Consider the following 17,535-nt stretch of genomic DNA (forward strand, 5'->3'; position numbering starts at 1 on the left):
GTCCATGTTTCCATGTTAATGTTCAAGGAAACTTTCATTTCTTTACATGGGTCAACAATGTTTTTGTAGTAGAAGACATCAGGGCGGTGCAACCACAGCTACTGCCGGTGTTGTATGGATTAAATGATTTTGAAAGATTGAAAGATTTATTTTTTTTAATTGAAAAAAGATTATCTAAGAGGCATATTGATGGCATGTGCATTAATTTAATTATTTAATTTATGGGCACTAGCTGTGGTTGTAATAACACCTGACATATGCTACTAAAAACATGTCATTGACCCACCCACAAAGAGATTGCTAAAATAATATCAAAATCAGTTTATCGAAAGCTGATTCTGAGATTATTTATTAGATAAGAATCTGAAGAGAAGAAGAAACTCAATTAAACAAGTCCAACTCTGGCCCTCCACAACACATAAGTGACAATGGTCTAAATTGTTAGTATGCAGCATTAATACAAAGATTAAAGAGTAAAATCAATTTTAATGAGCAAGTTGGGGATAAACAGTTCAAAGCTTCAGCCCAGGTAAAAAGGCAATTGAAAATGAGCAGCACATTTAATAGTGTTACCATTAAGTGTCATGGAATTTCAAGGTTTATCATGGTAAGGTCTATTCACAAAAATACCAAATAGAGATTTTCAGAACCAGATACCAAATAGCCATTTTCTGAACTAGAGCAACATCAAACAGGGCCAATGTTATTAATATTTGCTATCAATTAAACCCCTGTGTAACTGTAAAAAAACTATACAACAAAGCACAATTCCCAGTATTAGGACCAGACAATGTTCAGTGAATTTTCAAAATATTAACACCAAACATTCTAATTTCCTTTTGATGGTTTCCTCTAGTAGCCTGATGTATGCATCTCTTTACATTTGGCATGTTCATATGAATCTGAGCGTTAATGACTTGTTACGGTTACTCCCACCACCAAAGGAGAAGCCCAGCCCAGCCCAACCCAGCCCAGCCCGGCCCAGCCCAGCCCCATCCCAATAACCAGTAGTGGCCTTTGGAGCCCCTTAAGACACATCAGCACCAGTTTATTACGGCCGAGGGCAGGAGGAGGAGGAAGAGAAGGAGAAGGAGAAGGGTAGAAAGGGGAGAACAAGGAAATAAAAAAGGAGACAGAAACACAAAATGAAGAAAAGAAAGTTGAGGACCTGGAAAAGGAAACCAGCGGCTGCCTCTACTGCACTGCTGAGTGTTTGCACCCCCTGACAGAAATGCATTATGGGAAACACACAGCAGTACAGCAGGGGGAGCCGCCCAGTTTGAGGGGGAGGGGAGGGATCGGGGGTAGGGTAGGGGTGAGGGACAAGGGTGGGGAGGGGGAGGACCTGCATGCACAAAACTGATGGGAAACTGTTCTCTGTGGCTGCGCCCATCACAAAGAGCAGGAGGAGAGGTGGAGTGGAGTGGGGCGAACAGGGGGCTCGAAGGGGCGAACGAACGCTCGCCACATGGATGGAGCAGGAGAATTTTTTTTTAAAAGGGAAAAAGAAACACAAAAACACAAAAGGCGTCATGCTCAAATGAACAGACAAATAACAAAAATAAGTCAAGGGGGGAGAAAAACACTCCATAAAACAAACTTTGCTGCTGTTTGGCTTTCACTTATGTAGGTCAAGTGAGAAAAGTGGGTCGCAATCAGGACAAGTGTGTGTGCGTGTGCGTGTGTGCGTGTGTGTGTCTGTGAGAGTGTGAGCCTGTGTCTGTGTTGAGAAAATCCAGAGTCTTAGGTCTACCATAATTAACTCCATTGCTGATTGCAAAAAGTTGCTTCATTGGTCGGCCTCATCAAACATCACTAACAGCAGAAGTGACTCTAGACAGGGGAAAGCTTGCATCATGACTCTCTTAGAAAGCCTACGACAAAGCCGCTACTATTTCTACGCAGACTAAAAAGGACTAGACAGAAAAGGCGTTAGGCTGGCTGCAGAAAAACAGGTCTGATAGCTTTATTTAACCAGCTAGGGTGGGGTGGGGACAGACTGCTGCTTATTTCCTCGATACAATTCTTTCAATGTTTGAGGAATGAGGGAGAGAGTTGAATAAACAGCAGGTAGCCTTTCAGCGTGTGTACACGTGTGTGTGTGTACGTGTGTGTGTGTACGTGTGTGTGTGTGTGTGTGTGTGTGTTCTACTTTTGTGTTTTGCTTCATTGTTACCCTCCTGACTATCAGAGTCTAGCATCAGCATCAGCACCGGCTGCGTTGTGTTGTGTTCATGGCTGCGTTGTGTGACCTGGTGCTAAATATTTGCCAAGAAGTTTTGCATTTCGTAATCCGTACCCTCTTCTCCTTCTCAGCCTGAACCTCGATGTCAAAAATCACCACCGCAATATATTTCTAATGGCCGTGCTGCTTTACAGCCTGTGTCTTATGACACTAGACCAGTAGTTCTCAACTCTTACTATTGAAAAATAAAATAGACTAATGCCTCTGAATGGGAACTATTCCCTACAGCACCGCCCCCACTTAGCTGTATCCTTCTCAACACCCCCCTAGGGCTCCCAAATGCCTCCTGGGGGGCTGTAGCGTCCCCGTTGAGAATCACTGCTCTAGACTGTTAACACCTTCCCAACAGTCTCTCCTTACCCTCAGCAGAATTAAACACTGCCTTAATACGGTACATAATGTCAGTCATGCCTGTGTTGTGTTATGGGATATGTGCAACTACGCAGTTACAGGGAGTGAAATATCACTGCCTTGGTTATGGTCGTGCTGTGTTGACTGTGTGCTATATCTCTTAATATCGCTTCATTGTCGTCCTGAAAATTCAACCAAGTCAAACATCGCCCCCACAATATTGAAGACTGCATTTGTTATAGCTGTGTTGCGTTACTAAGTCGTATTACAAGGCACATCTGTTAACGTTGGCTGCGCAGTGTCTGCTCACATCTGAATAAATTCAAACATCGCCACCACAATGAAACATTGGTTATGGTTGTGTGTTACACTAGGAGGCAGTTCCAGGGGTGCATCTCTCAAAATAGAAGTTGTTAGCCTGTTAGCAACTCCGGTAGTTGCCAATGGGAAAATGCATTGAAAACAACAAAGAAGCTAATATAGTGAGCAACTTTGGTTTCGAGAAATGCACCCCTGGTTTGTCAAGCGGGCCTCCGCAGCGCATGCTTACCCTCTCTCTCCTCCTCGATGTGACTCATGCGCAGGGCCATGGCGCTCTTCTCCTCGCGCGCCTGGTCGCGCGCCGCCTCTGCCTCCGTCACCATGGTGACCATCTCCTGCCACTCCAGCACGTGGCTCTGCAGCTCGTCCACGCTGCCGCTCTCGCTGGCCTGCAGGGGGCGCCGCACAACACCAGACCAGACGATCAGAACGCCACATGGCACCGCAATCGCGAGTTGCAGAGGTCAACAAAGGCAGATGATACTCAAGTATTCACTTTTGCTACGTTCGTTCGGTTAGGCTAGCTACTTTATTTGCAATAAGACTTGATGCATCAAACTTTCAGTAAATTACATATAACATAGGTACTATGTTGGTCTGATGTTTTTGTTTGAAAACTAAATCTGGACTTCTGGGTATCTCGAACATGTAACTGCAGACTCTTGCAGGAGAGGTGGGTGAGTGTGAATGCCTGACAAGCAGCTGACAGGGTATCCAGAGCAAAAGAAGCTGAAATAATGTCTCTGTCACATACATAATGACTGAAGAGAGCAACTTTTGTGAGGCTGTTCAGCAGTAGTATAACTATCCGTATATCTGACTACCTGTGAGGCGGCCCTCTTGGTGACCTGCTCCAGATCAGCCTGCATCTTCCTCTGCTGTTCCTCATAAACCACCAACTTGGCCTCCAGCAGCTCTGCACACACACACACACACACACGCGCACGCACACACACACACACACACACACACACACACACACACACACACACACACACACACACACACACACACACACACAATAAGACATCAAGGAGTCTTCTTGACAAGTCGAAGACATGCATAACGATAAATCATAAAACATTATAAGGAATTTAGTCTGCAGCCCTGACACACACACACTTTGTAAGGCTAGTCAAGTATAACTTGGCATAGTAACCAACAGTGCTTTAAATGGGCCAGTATGCATCAGTACAAAGTATCTGGTACTTCCCAATTTTTTGCCTCTTGAGTGCCAGGACTTTTTAGGCATACCTATAGTGTTGAATTTAAAACGTTTTAATTATATTAATATTACTTTTCTGCCAGTTAAACCACTGGTTCCCAAATTGATTTAGGCTTCACAGACTTGCACAGTCCTGCACGGTCCACACATGAAAGCAAGCAAGTAATATTACTTATAATAACAATGTTCGGACGGTTTTCTGTTTAAATAATAATTGTAGAAGAGAATAAGACATTTTACCGTTTTTGGATATGAGGTCATCACACTGGTCCAGTTTGCAAAGCAGCTCCTCTCGCTCCTCTTCCAGTTCTGATACTCGGCTTCGCAGGATGGACACATCTGGAACTGTGATTCCAGACTGGACCAAAAAATAAATAATTGTAGTTGATCAGCTACTGTATAGGTTCAACAAACAAGAAATCAGCTGGCCAAATAGCATCAGTAACATGGCTTTAGTATGGTCGCTTCTTGGGTTTGTAAGCCCTACTGAAGAAGTATGAATAAGTATATGAATAAGTATGAATACTGTACTGAATATGTCAATGCACCAATGCTACCAATAATAACAACAGAAATAATAAGCAAAATAATAATCGTGATAGATTTATGACGATCATTATGTCTTAAGGTTATATTGACTATTCAAGTTATTTTGTTTCAGATATTTAAAAGTTTGTTATCTTTCACCCGACATGTTTCGACTCTGATGAAGACGGAAGTTTGACCGTCATAACATGTCAGGTCAAAGATAACAAACTTTTACACATTTGAAACAAAAGAACTTGAATAATAAATAATCATGATAACAATTTGATGATCATCGCCATCATCTTACCTGTGCCTTCTTCAGCTCGTCCTCCAGCTGTCGGATGCGGTTCTTAGACCATGCCTTCATCTTCAAAAACTTGGCCTCAGACTTGCTGGCCTCGTCTGCTTTTAGTTTGACTTGGGCTAAAGAGAGTTCGAAAGACAGAAAAAAAACAATTGTCAGCAAAAAAAGAGGCATCAAGCAAACAAACTCAACATTATACATAAAGGAGTCAGCCCAAGCTGAAATTAGAGCTGAAATGAAAGTTCATAAAACCAGTGACGCACAATACAAAATGCAAGGTGGACTCATTTCGTCAAAAAGATGTTATTACAGACTCTGCAAACTCTGCAAACAAGAAAACCACCTCATGCATCATTAGGTTTAAAGAAACCCAAAGTGTAAAAAACTGACTACAACAGACATGATTAATTACAAAATCGAACCTTCCAGCTGCGATAGTCTGTGTGCTGCCTCTGTGTTCACTGCACCATCAGAAGAGGCGGGACTCTGGACTGCACCGGTGTTGCCTGATTGGTTGCGTGGCTCCTGATCCTTCTCCGCGGTCCGCTGTGATTGGCTCCTTAGCTGCTGCTCCTTCTCGCTCATCTCCTGCTCGTGTTTCTCGGTGACGCGTCGCAGCTCGCTCTGGTGCTTGTCCATGAGGTCGCGCAGCTGCGCCCGCATCACGTGCTTCTCCGCCTCCAGCTTAGACTGCAGGTTCTCGCGCTCACCCTGCAGGCGCCGCATGCGCTCCGACAACTCCTGCACGGGAAGTTTTAAAAACAATTATTCTTATATATGGATGACAGTTGATGACTGAATGAATAGATTTTACTTAAATGTTAACTGAAAAGGTTCCAGTTCGCAAACGCAAATACAGAGGCATATGCAGAAAGCTACGGCAATCAAAATGGGACCCCAACACAAACTGGCACCACACAGCGACCTGAAGAATATCGTAACAATCGAGAAGGAGCCTACTGCCTCTTTTCCACTGCCATTTTTCTGTTAGGCCTACAGCTCGACACAGCGCGACTCGGCCGCCACTTTTTGCTTTTTGAATAAGCACGAAACAGCTCAATCGAAAAGCAAAAATGTGGCGGGCGAGTTGCACTGTGTCTAGCTGTGGGCCTACCACAAAACCGACAGTGGAAAAGAGGCCTAAATGTATGCCAGAAGCACTAACTTCTCCGCAGGCAGCCTATACTGTACCTGTATCTGCTGGTCCCTGGTGTCCACCTCGCCCTGTAGCACCTCGATGACCTGGGCCTTCCCCAGCAGCACCTCCTCCTTCTCATGCAGCTTCTGCTTCAAGGCCTTCAGCAGCTGCAGCAACAACATCACACACATGGGAGACCAATAGAGATATTGCATTGCATTGCATTGCATTACATTACATTACATGACATTTAGCGGATGTGTTTATCCAAAGAGACTTGCAGTTATTTGAGCAGGGGTCCCCAACCTTTCTGGGTCGGAGGGCTACCAAGGGCTACCCGAGGGCTACTTGTTTGTTCGAAATCCTCTACCAATGTCTTGACATTCTTCTCAAATCACACTATTATTGAATGCTTATTTGCTGATAGTTGTTGAGATAAAGAGACCATTAAAGCAACAACAATGAATTCAAAACGTGCACACAGGAGGATAAAGGTCTTCATAATAAATGCCTGACCGACTTGTTTTATTGCATCTGATAACATCCTGCATTGTAAGGCCAGTTTGTTGGAGATTACCTGCTCTAGGTCGGCACTGGCGTCCGACTTGGCTGCCAGTTTGAAGAGCTCCTGCTCATGCTGCTGATTCAGCTCCAGCAGCTGGTTGTCCTTCTGCATTATGATGTCCTTGAAGGTCTGGATCTGAAATTACAAACCACACACAAACACACACACACACACACACACACACACACACACACACACACACACACACACACACACAGTTTAGCACTTTTATTTGGATCGTCACACAGGGAAGGATTACAGATCCAAACATTATTAGGAAAATCCTGAAGATTGACAATATACAGATAAGTCCAGTTAGATGTGACATCTCCATCTCACACACATGCACGCACGCACGCACGCACGCACGCACGCACGCACGCACGCACGCACGCACGCACAGTTAAGAACCCAACCACATCTACTGTACACTGAATCGAGCCAAGCGGTTCAGAGTCTTTGAACAGCAAATCATAATAAACACAGTAGCAATACCCCACAACACTATACCATACATGGCAGTAATCAACACAGTAGCAATACCCCACAACACTATACCATACATGGCAGTCTACTGTACATGAACTCATAAACAAGTACGACTTAAGTTAAGTACTAGAGGCTTTGCAGCATGTTTTAAACAGACACAGCTAACCAAAGTGCTGCTGATCAAGCAGTGAAATGCAGCTCAACAGAAAGACAATAACGGGCAACAATGAGTCATCATCATGACAACAAAAAGGAGATGACTCAAGCCCTTGGTGAGCCAAATGTGATACACATTTGAAATGAGCTCGAGGACCAGATTTGTCCCCCCCAGAGGGCCTGAATTTGATATCCCTGCGCTACACAGACTTACGCTCTGCTTGTACATGCTCTCCTTCTCCTCCTGGATCTGAGTGTGAGATCGCTACTAAACTAGACGGACCCGTGTGATATCTCTACGCTACATGGACTTACATTCTGCTTGTACATGCTCTCCTTCTCCTCGTACTGGGCCTTCTCTGTCTCCACCAGGGCCTTGAGGCTGTCCACCTGCTCCTGCAGCAGGCTGTAGCGCTCCTCCCCGTCCCCCACCTTCTTAGTCAGGCTCTGCACCAGCAGCTGCAGCTCCGACACTGAGCCGCCACTGTCCTCCGCCACCGCAGACGGAGAGGATGACGACGATGATGACTCAGCCTGGAGAGATATTACATATCATTGTATCAGTGAAGGGAGAGATGGCGTCCGCGCCGTGTCGTAATTGGGAGGTTTCACTCTGTGAACAATGATGCCGTGAAAAGAAAACCGAGTCGCACACAGGAGCTGGACTGTATTGAAAGCCGAAAATAAAGAGAAACCCAAACAAAAAGTTGGTTGATTTATTGGATAGAGTAGGGACCCTAGGTAGTGTGGGGGCCCTAAGCCATCTAGGCTGAGCAATGCCTCACTTTGGAATAGGGACCCTTATTCCACATCTGTTTTCACAATGTTCAGGGTTTGTTCACACAGTGTACCAGGAGCTTATACACATTGTATTCTGATCCTTACTGCTTACTCATAAATAGAAATCTAGGTCTACTAGGTCCTTACTAAGGTTATATTGGTAATAAATCCCTTATTGTGTGCATGAACAAGACATTTGCGAATAAATGTCTAACAACCGTCTGATTTTGCTTAGTACACGCCTTACAAGTTACTTACACAGGCATTAATATTGTATGTATTAGTGCTAATCAATGATACAGTAAGTAAGACCTTATGTAGACCTCCTTGGTGCTAATAGATGTATCCTGAAAATAAAGTGTTACCAAAGAAACTGTAAGATTTGCTATAACTCTAAGACATAATGAACGTCATAAATCTTCTTCTCACCTTGTTGTCCTGAGGCGTGGGTGCCGGCGCCGGTCCCGGCTGTGCGTTTCCGAGGCCCATCTGGAGGTGCACGATGTAGGCCTCCTTCTCCGCCAGCCTCTGGTCCTTCTCCACCAACATGGCGTCCATCTCCACCCCTCGCTCTCGCTGGGCCTCTAGCTCTTTAGTCTAACAGGACGGCAAACACACAGATCAGATCAGCGCCTTAGTCTGACGCAACAACAATGCACACACACAAATTATGTACAGCTATCTGCTGTAAGAGTGACAGTGCAGTTAACCTAAGACAACATAGAGACCACATGGTCGTCCTTTTTTTGGTGGGATAATTAAAGAATAAATCCAGGGTATCTGCACATTTTTCATCACCCAATTTAATGCTTTTTAATACCATTTTTAATACCTCCAACAGTAAAATTAATACCACTACACCGGTGTGCTTGTGTGTGTGTTACATGGTATAATATTGCTATTGTTATTACATTGCTATAATGTAATGTAATACATACATTCACACTGCTCACTGTGTTATTTTATTCTCATTGCCTGCTCCCTAGTCACTTTCTGCACCAGATGTTTGTCATGACTTGTCAAAGAGGTTTCTGTATGATGTGGGAGTTGTCATGAAATCGGCCCCTTCCTTAGATAATTCATTATAATTTCAAATCAAGTAGCCAGCATCTGTGTAACTCCATGTGCTAAAATATTCTTTCAGTTGATCTGGCTGCTGCATAGGTGGGCCCAAACTCTAATACCCTAGTCATTTTTGTGCTTACTTTAACCATAGAGATGACAACAAAAAAGAGTGAGGTGGTGCACACACACTACCCATTAGATTAAAACATCTTTAACCAAAAAGTCATCCAAAACTGAAACAATTTCAAAATTGTGTATATTTGAAAAGTTTGATGAAATTTCATGGAATACCTTCAATATAAAGATTAAAAACGGACCAACAATTAATCTTTTATAATGGATAAATATTGGAGTGCAGTGCACCTTAGTCTAGGAGAGATAACACCTGTGGCGTCAAAAGGGTTAAAAAAGAACGACTGCTCAGCTCTGGACTGCTCCTCCTGTTTGTTCCCTCCTGCTCCATAGTAGGCGTTCTACTTTCAGTTAAGCAAGTCGTTCTTCAGAGTGGGAGCAAATTAACAGCAGCAGCGGAACTTGATATGAATTCCACAAACATTTCCCTAATCGCGGACACGCGGCGACTGGAATAGCGATGCAAACACCACGCGGTTACCGATTTGGACATCCTCGCATATCCTCATTGCAACATTTAGCCTCGTAGAAAACACTCCGTTACTCGCCCGATTTATGTTACATCTGAAACGCATTTCCACCGCTTGCAACTTCACAACACTCGTGCTCACTTCGGATTGCATTAGCACCTGACAGCATCAAATAATACGCCACGAAGCTCGAGGACACTTTGACGTAGCATATTGTATGAATGCATTCATCAGGCATTCATGAAATTATATGCGTTAGCAAACACAAACCTAAACGAGAGGGCATGGCTAACATTAGGAGAAGGAGGAGCATTATAGAGCACGAGCAGGCTAGATGACGAGATACAAAGTTTGAAAACAATGCAGTCATTTTAAGACTTACGCTTTCGACGAGTAAGCTGGCACCACAGATATAGCTTCCACGCTGCATATTGGTTGATGAAATTTAACAAGTTTCACTTTCAACTGTACTGCGGTCAGTCACACGCACTGTGGTGGATGGGATTTAGCCTACCAAGTCAGCCATCGCCATCATCCAGTAGGGGGATCCGAACGATAGGGTCTGCTACCCCGGCGGGCCTGTCACTATCGAGTGCATTGTTTACCCCAGACATGACTGACAGTCTCGAAACCTTGTTGCCGCCTTATAGTTATGAAACAATGTTTTTACGGAAGACTGTGCAGGCATCTATATTTTAATACATTGTGTCTGGGTGAAATTTAATGCCAGGCTTTTTCATATTTAATGCCACACCTCAAAAAATAGCTAAATGTAATGCTTTTCACGGCCTTAAATCACATGTTCTAAATTTAATGCTTTTTAATACTTTTTAATGCACCGCGGGGACCCTGAAATCAAATAAATTTGAGATTGCATGCTTTTCAGTAAGTCTCTTGTCTGACATGACATGCACAGAGTATAATGCTTATGGGTAAAAGGAGTCTATAACATAAGGGATAACGGCCGATGAGGTGACCAGTTATACGAGGTTAATGGCGAGGCGCCGGCTCCGAAATCTGCCGACGTGCACCAAGCCGGTCGCCAAGCCGGTCGACCCCTAAGGCCGTTATCCCGCTTATCTGCCGTTACGGTAGGGTATTTTTTTTACTCTCTTACTGTCTGTAACATTGTAGGAACCATGTCAACTGCACCATAATCTTGTGAGCAAGATAGTGCACGTCACTATGCAGCCATCTAATTTAGACGCATCTCGAATGTTCGTTTGGTATCCCGACGCTGCGATAATTTAATTTTCCATACACAATGTACATGGTTTCCTTAGATATCGTCTGCATTCCAAACGAAGGTTCAATGCGCGTCGCACGCTTGACGCCTGAGCGGTTCTCAGGGATTAATGGCCAGCCCATCAGTCAATAAGAAAAGAGAATTCCGTTGCGTAGGCAGATAAAGTGAGATTATATGCATTCTAGTGCATTGCTGTGGGTTGGAAAAAGGTAAGGAATGTCTGGAAATGTATAACTGTGTAGAATATTGGACCTACAGTTCCATTGTCCGATGTGTCAGACACAAAAGTACAAATTTCAGAGTGAAAAGCCATCAAATACACCATCCAGTTTCCTCAGACCAGGTAAAGAATTGTAAATTCATGTATGAGTAGGCTAGCTGTGTGTGTGTGAGTGTGTGTGAGAGAGAGAGAGAGAGAGAGAGAGAGAGAGAGAGAGAGAGAGATTATTATCAAATGTCATATATAAATGTTTTTTAATTTAACTGCACATTGGAGACCGGTCAAACGCAATTTCAAACTTCTGTGCTAACCCTGTTACATAGATTTTTGACAATAAAGCACACTTGACTTGACTAAAGCTTGAAAGAGCACCTGGTCCATAATAGCCCCTTGGGCCTCTAGCCAAACGCCTGTCTGGTTCATTCCTGGCATTCTTGCCTCTTAAACAGCTTGGCCATAAGTACAATGGTCACAGTAGAGCAAAGAAAGGCACCAAGACGCTGTAAATTCACAATAGAAGAAGGCCCTAGCTACTAGATACATCAGGGAACTCTAGACACATACAGTGGTGCTCATATGTTTACATACCCCAGCAGAATATACGCTTTCTTGGCAATTTCTCACAAAATATGAAGGATTACACAAAACCTTTTTTTTCACTCATTGCTAGTGACTGGCTTAAGACATTTATTAGCAATCTTCTGTGTTTACTCTTTCAAAAGTATGATCACAACCCAAACTACCCAAATGACCCTGTTCAAAAGTTTACATACCCTAGTTTCTGATGCTGAATATGGCCCTGTTTAACATCAAGGACTGCTCTAAATTGTTTGTGGTAGTTGTGGATAAGGCTCTTAATGTTCTCAGATGACAAAACAGCTCATTCTTCCTGGCAGAATGGTTGTTTCCTATAATATTTTTGGGTGTCTTGCTGGAACCTCACATTTGAGGTTTCCCCTGAATGGCTCAATGGTGTTGAGATCAGGAGAGTGAGACAGTCGCTCAAAAACTTCATTTTATTCTTTCTGAAGCTAATGATGGCTTGATTTGGCTTTCTGTGTTGAAATATTGTCATGTTGGTATGTCCAAACAATGGACCATGTGCAGTTTCAAGGCTGATGTGTGTCAAGTTTCCTCCAGTATTTTTCACAGGGCAATGTATTCATCATTCTGCGAGTATGGACCAAAAGTATAGTGCATTTGTAACTCAAATGTCCCCATGACATCAGTGGTCCATGACCATGTTTCACAGAACGGATGGTGTAACTTTCATCATAGGCTCCGTTGACTGTTCTCCAAATGGTACTGTTAATAGTGGCTGAAAAAAGTTCCATATTGATCTAATTTTTCCAAATGACTTTGTCACAGGCATTCTGATGCTTCTCACTATGCTATTTGGTGTATCATATGCAAAATAACATGTTTGCATTTTTGTAGTAATGGCTTTCTCCTGGCAACCCCCAACAGCCCATCTTTCCTCAAGTGCCTCTTTGCTGTACAGTTTAAAACATTTTTTCATGTTGACCTATATTTCACCTCAAGTTATTTTTTGGTTGTCCTATGCCTCCTGAACAATTTCCCTTGCAGTGATCATTGCAATGCAATGATTCCCTTGCCCAATGACTTGATTCAAACCAAACCCCCTCATATTGCATTTCTGAATTGAACTTCCAACAGTGCCAACATGACAATATTTCGACACAGAAAGCCAAATCAACCCGTCATTAGCTTCAGAAAGAATAAAATGAAGGTTTTTGAGCGACCATCTCACTCTCCTGATCTCAACATCATTGAGCCATTCAGGGGAAACCTCAAATGTGAGGTTCCAGCAAGACACCCAAAGATATTACAGGAAACAACCATTCTGCCAGGAAGAATGTGCTGTTTTGTCATCTGAGAAAATTAAGAACCTTATTCACAACTACCACAAACAATTTAGAGTGGTCCCTGATGTTTAACAGGGCCATATTCAGCACCAGAAACTAGGGTATGTAAACTTTTGAACAGGGTCATTTGGGTAGTTTGGGTTGTGATCATGCTTTTGAAAGAGTAAACACAGAGGATTGCTAATAAATGTCTTAAGCCAGTCACTAGCAATGAGTGAAAAAAAAGGTTTTGTGTAATCCTTCATATTTTGTGAGAAATCGCAGAGAAAGCATATATTCTGCTGGGGTATGTAAACATATGAGCACCACTGTAAATCACTGGACAATGCTGCCCAGTCTGCTGGCAGAGACAGCTGCACCTCGACCACAAGCTCACCGTGTCCTCTCATAATTTTTGGTAAAGACACTCGTGCTGCCGGTAAGACTACCACCAAAATGCCAGAGACTGTTGTATCACTATCTAGAGAGGACATGGGCTGTATATTTCACCATGGTCACCTGGGTCTGCATCAAGAGAAGACGGATAGGCCTACAGGGTGGGTGGAGGGAGTGAATAACCAACGCCCTCAAGCAATTCCTTGAAGAGGGTCATTAGACCGAAACTGTGCGGGAGCTTTCTTTGTCTCAGTGAAGCGTCATAATGACCATGCGACTTGCCTTGTGGTCCAGCTCCTGGTTCTTGCGGTTGAGCTGCTGCTCCAGCTCCTCCACCTTCTTCTTCAGCAGCAGGATCTTACCCCTGCTCGCACCCGACGACGACGAGTCCGCCTCGCCCGACTCACCACTGCCACTCTGGAGAGACACAGAGAAATTAGCATGGTCGCCAGTTAGCATGGGAAATGGTAGGGTTGCCAACCTAGCCTGATTATCATCGACTTTCAAATCTCGTCAAGACTTGGTCTGACCAAGAGCATAACAATTAACATTTCCCAAATTGCATTGCATTGACCCGCCTCCCTTGGCTTGCTTATGGCTGCTTGCTTACCGACAAAGTGGGAGGAGTTCCCGTATTTTAGGGAACTCAGAAAGTACTTGCATTGCTCTTGACCTGACTAGTTGCAACGCTGAAAGTGGAGCACCCCCAGACCCCCAAAAAGGAATGAGGTATTGAGGTAACTAGGCATTTTCCCCAAGGGAGTTTACAACCCAAAGCAGTGGTCATCAGTCAACATTTATATCAATTCTCTCCATGATTGGTAATGAAACACTCTACTCTAGTGTACTAATCAAATGTTATCATGAATCCTCTGTGTTTATAACTAGCAGGTAGCTCACTTGATCAAAAGTTAGTCAAGTCAAGTCAAGTCAAGTAGGTTTTATTGTCAATTTCTTTACATGCACTGGTCATACAAAGAATTTGAAATTACATTTCTTGCTTTCCCATACAGACATAGACTAATTAAGGTAAGGACATAGACAGTATAGACATAGACAGTACTTATACATGGACTTAAGACAGTATGGACATAGACAGTGCTCATACAGACATTTAAAGTGCAAGACTGGACAACAGAAGACTTGTAGAGGACATACATTAAGAGGTATTTGTTGTGTTTTGTGCTTTTCCTAAAAAAAGTCCTTTATAGCGTTCTGACATGGTAATAGTAGCATTTTGAAGAAAATAAATATAAAAGGTCTGTTCAAGTACACCAGCAGCAGTGTGTGTGTGTGTGTGTGTGTGTGTGTGTGTGTGTGTGTGTGTGTGTGTGTGTGTGTGTGTATGTATTTAGTGCAGGTAGAAGGTGCGGTGTGCGTCTTGTGTGTGTGTTCGTGTGTGTGTGTGTGTGTGTGTGTGTGTGTGTGTGTGTGTGTGTGTGTCTGTGTCTGTGTCTGTGTGTGTGTCAGTGTGTGTATGTTTGGGTTTAGTGCAGAAAGTGCAGTGTGCTTGTGTGTGTGTGTGTGTGTGTGTGTGTGTGTGTGTGTGTGTGTGTGTGTGTGTGTGTGTGTGTGTGTGTGTGTGTGTGTGCATGTTTTGAGTTAGTGCAGGTTGAAAGTTCAGTCACAAGTATAGTAGTGCAGGTGGAATGTTCAGTCGCAGATATGGTGGTGGGGGATGGGGGGGGGGGGGGGGTGGCCTTGCTGGCTAGAGGCTGACAGTGGGGGGGGGGGGTGGGGGGGGGGGTTGTCAGTGGCCTTGCTGGCTAGAGGCTGACAGTGGAGGGAGAGTGGGTTGAGTGTTCAGCATCTTGATCGCTTGGTGCATTGTGCTGCTCGCCAGCCGGGTGGTACGGGAACGGAGGCGCCTGTACCTCTTTCCAGAGGGCAGGAGGCTGAACAGTTTGTGTGCAGGGTGGCTTGTGTCTTTGATGATCATCAGTGCTTTCCGGGTGAGGCGTGTGGTGTAAATGTCCTGCAGGGAGGGGAGTGGTACTCCAATGATCTTCTTCGCTGTGTTCACAACACGCTGGAGTGTCTTCCTCAAAAGTTAGCACAATCGACAGTCATTAGCGAGCTTGGCCATGAGCAACACTGCTCAATTATGAGTCAAACTTACTCTAACGCATGTGCCTTTGACTGTATTCTGAGGCTAAAACAAAAAAGACACACAGTCACACACACACACACTCAAAAATAGACAAACATGCACTCAAACACACACACATTCACAGTCAAAGACACACATTACACACACACACACATGCTTCACTTTGATCTGCCTCTTTTAGTATTGTGCATTGTGAACTGACATAATTGATTGCCAGACAGTGTTACATTATTCCAAATGGGGGATCTGATCTGGGGTGCATTTCTGCAAAGCGTAGTTGCTAACTGTGTTAGCTACTTTGTTGGTTGCAATGCTATTTCCCATTGCCAACTACCGAAGCTGCTAACCGCTAACAACAACGCTTTCCAGAAATGCACCCATGGGTTCTATTTCCCATTTGCAACTACCGAAGTTGCTAACTGCTAACAACTACGCTTTTCAGAAATACCCCCCTGGGTTGCTCTTGATTGCAATGCAATTTCCCATTGGCAACTACCGAAGTTGCTAACTGCTAACAACTACGCTTTCCAGAAATTCACCCCTGGGTTGCTGCTTACCCGCTTCATCTGTGGTGGTGTGGCCTTCCCGGGGGTGCTCTTGCTGGGGGTGGCCGCCGGGCTGCTACTGCTGCTCCCCCCTCCTCTCTGCTTCTTCAGCTCCTCCAGCTGGGAGTTGAGGGAGGTGACCTTGGCCTTGTGCTGCAGACGCATCTTGGACAGCTTGGCCTCACACGACTCCTTCTCCGTCTGGGGGGGGGGGGGGGGGGGGTGTCGAGGGACAATGCTTAGTTCAGACAGGTGTGTACGTGTGTGCGAGAGAGAGAGACAGAGAGAGAGAGAGACAGAGAGAGACAGAGAGAGACAGAGAGAGAGATGGGGGTGTGAGTGTCTGTGTGTGTGTAAGTACATGCAAGTGTGTGTGTGTGTGTGTGTGTGTGTGTGTGTGTGTGTGTGTGTGTGTGTGTGTTGAGGGGGGTATTGAGTGACAATGCTTAGTTCAGCCAGGTGTGTACGAGAGAGAGATAGAGAGATAGAGAGATAGAGAGATAGAGAGATAGAGAGATAGAGAGATAGAGAGATAGATAGATAGATAGGTGTGTGTGTGTGTGTGTGTGTGTGTGTGTGTGTGTGTGTGTGTGTGTGTGTGTGTGTGTGTGTGTGTGTGTGTGTGTGTGTGTGTGTGTGTGTGTGTGTGTGTGTGTGAGTGAGTGAGTGAGTGAGTGAGTGAGTGAGTGAGTGAGTGAGTGAGTGAGTGAGTGATGACTCCCTCTTTCCCAAATAAGAGCAGCGGGGAGTTTCCAAGATCTAACATCACCACTACCCTTCAAGTGACAACTCAAGTGAGAAGTTCAGAGCTAAAAGCCACAACATTTTCCTTCCAACACAGTGGGGAGGGGAGGAGGTTTCCCCATCAGGTTTTCCCACACAACTCAGTCTCTGTTCGAGGGCTTTGTTTGTTTGTTTGTTTAGTTTATTGCCATTATGGCTATTTCACAGCTGAAAGTAGGCCGGTAAAATGAAACATGACACACGTAGTGTTTATAGTTAGTGTTTAACATAAGCACTACAGTCAACTCTATGTTGAGGGAGTTGACGTATGACGCATCTTCCTTCAAACACAGCTTAATTGGCTTAAGTAGCGGATAAGTCTTGTGTTGAGTGGTCATCGTCTCTTTGACAGTGTGTCCTGTTCTCATGTGACTCCCCTCTCCATGCCTGAGGGGATTACAATCACAGGGAGCAGACTGGGACAGGCTTAAGACCACCACTACCTCCACCACTGAGGATTGGGGAGTGAGTTTCCAAGAATTTCACATATCACACTTTCTATTTCCATAGAAATAGTACACAACTAATCCCTTCTATTTAATCCATAGATTGTACATAATGTCTATCGACTCTCTCTGATTTAATCACATCTTCTAGATCA

The 17,535-nt window shown here is 44.3% G+C and overlaps 1 protein-coding gene across 4 annotated transcripts in view; it reads right to left on the reverse strand.

Moving 5' to 3' along the window:
* LOC134438326 (golgin subfamily B member 1-like) overlaps positions 1-17,535 on the reverse strand; it is a 50,615-nt gene that overhangs the window by 25,074 nt on the left and 8,006 nt on the right. For all 4 annotated transcript variants that reach the window (XM_063187872.1, XM_063187873.1, XM_063187874.1 and 1 more), the window contains exons 4-14: positions 16,164-16,352; positions 13,779-13,913; positions 8,532-8,699; positions 7,638-7,856; positions 6,690-6,812; positions 6,166-6,279; positions 5,397-5,715; positions 4,978-5,093; positions 4,383-4,500; positions 3,742-3,833; positions 3,147-3,306 (exon numbers count right to left, since the gene is read on the reverse strand). In XM_063187872.1, the coding sequence (XP_063043942.1) occupies positions 3,147-3,306; positions 3,742-3,833; positions 4,383-4,500; positions 4,978-5,093; positions 5,397-5,715; positions 6,166-6,279; positions 6,690-6,812; positions 7,638-7,856; positions 8,532-8,699; positions 13,779-13,913; positions 16,164-16,352 (1,753 nt within the window). The remainder of the gene's footprint in view (positions 1-3,146; positions 3,307-3,741; positions 3,834-4,382; positions 4,501-4,977; positions 5,094-5,396; positions 5,716-6,165; positions 6,280-6,689; positions 6,813-7,637; positions 7,857-8,531; positions 8,700-13,778; positions 13,914-16,163; positions 16,353-17,535) is intronic.

The sequence above is a fragment of the Engraulis encrasicolus genome, chromosome 22 (assembly GCF_034702125.1).
Source record: "Engraulis encrasicolus isolate BLACKSEA-1 chromosome 22, IST_EnEncr_1.0, whole genome shotgun sequence".
In the NCBI taxonomy this organism is placed as follows: domain Eukaryota; kingdom Metazoa; phylum Chordata; class Actinopteri; order Clupeiformes; family Engraulidae; genus Engraulis; species Engraulis encrasicolus.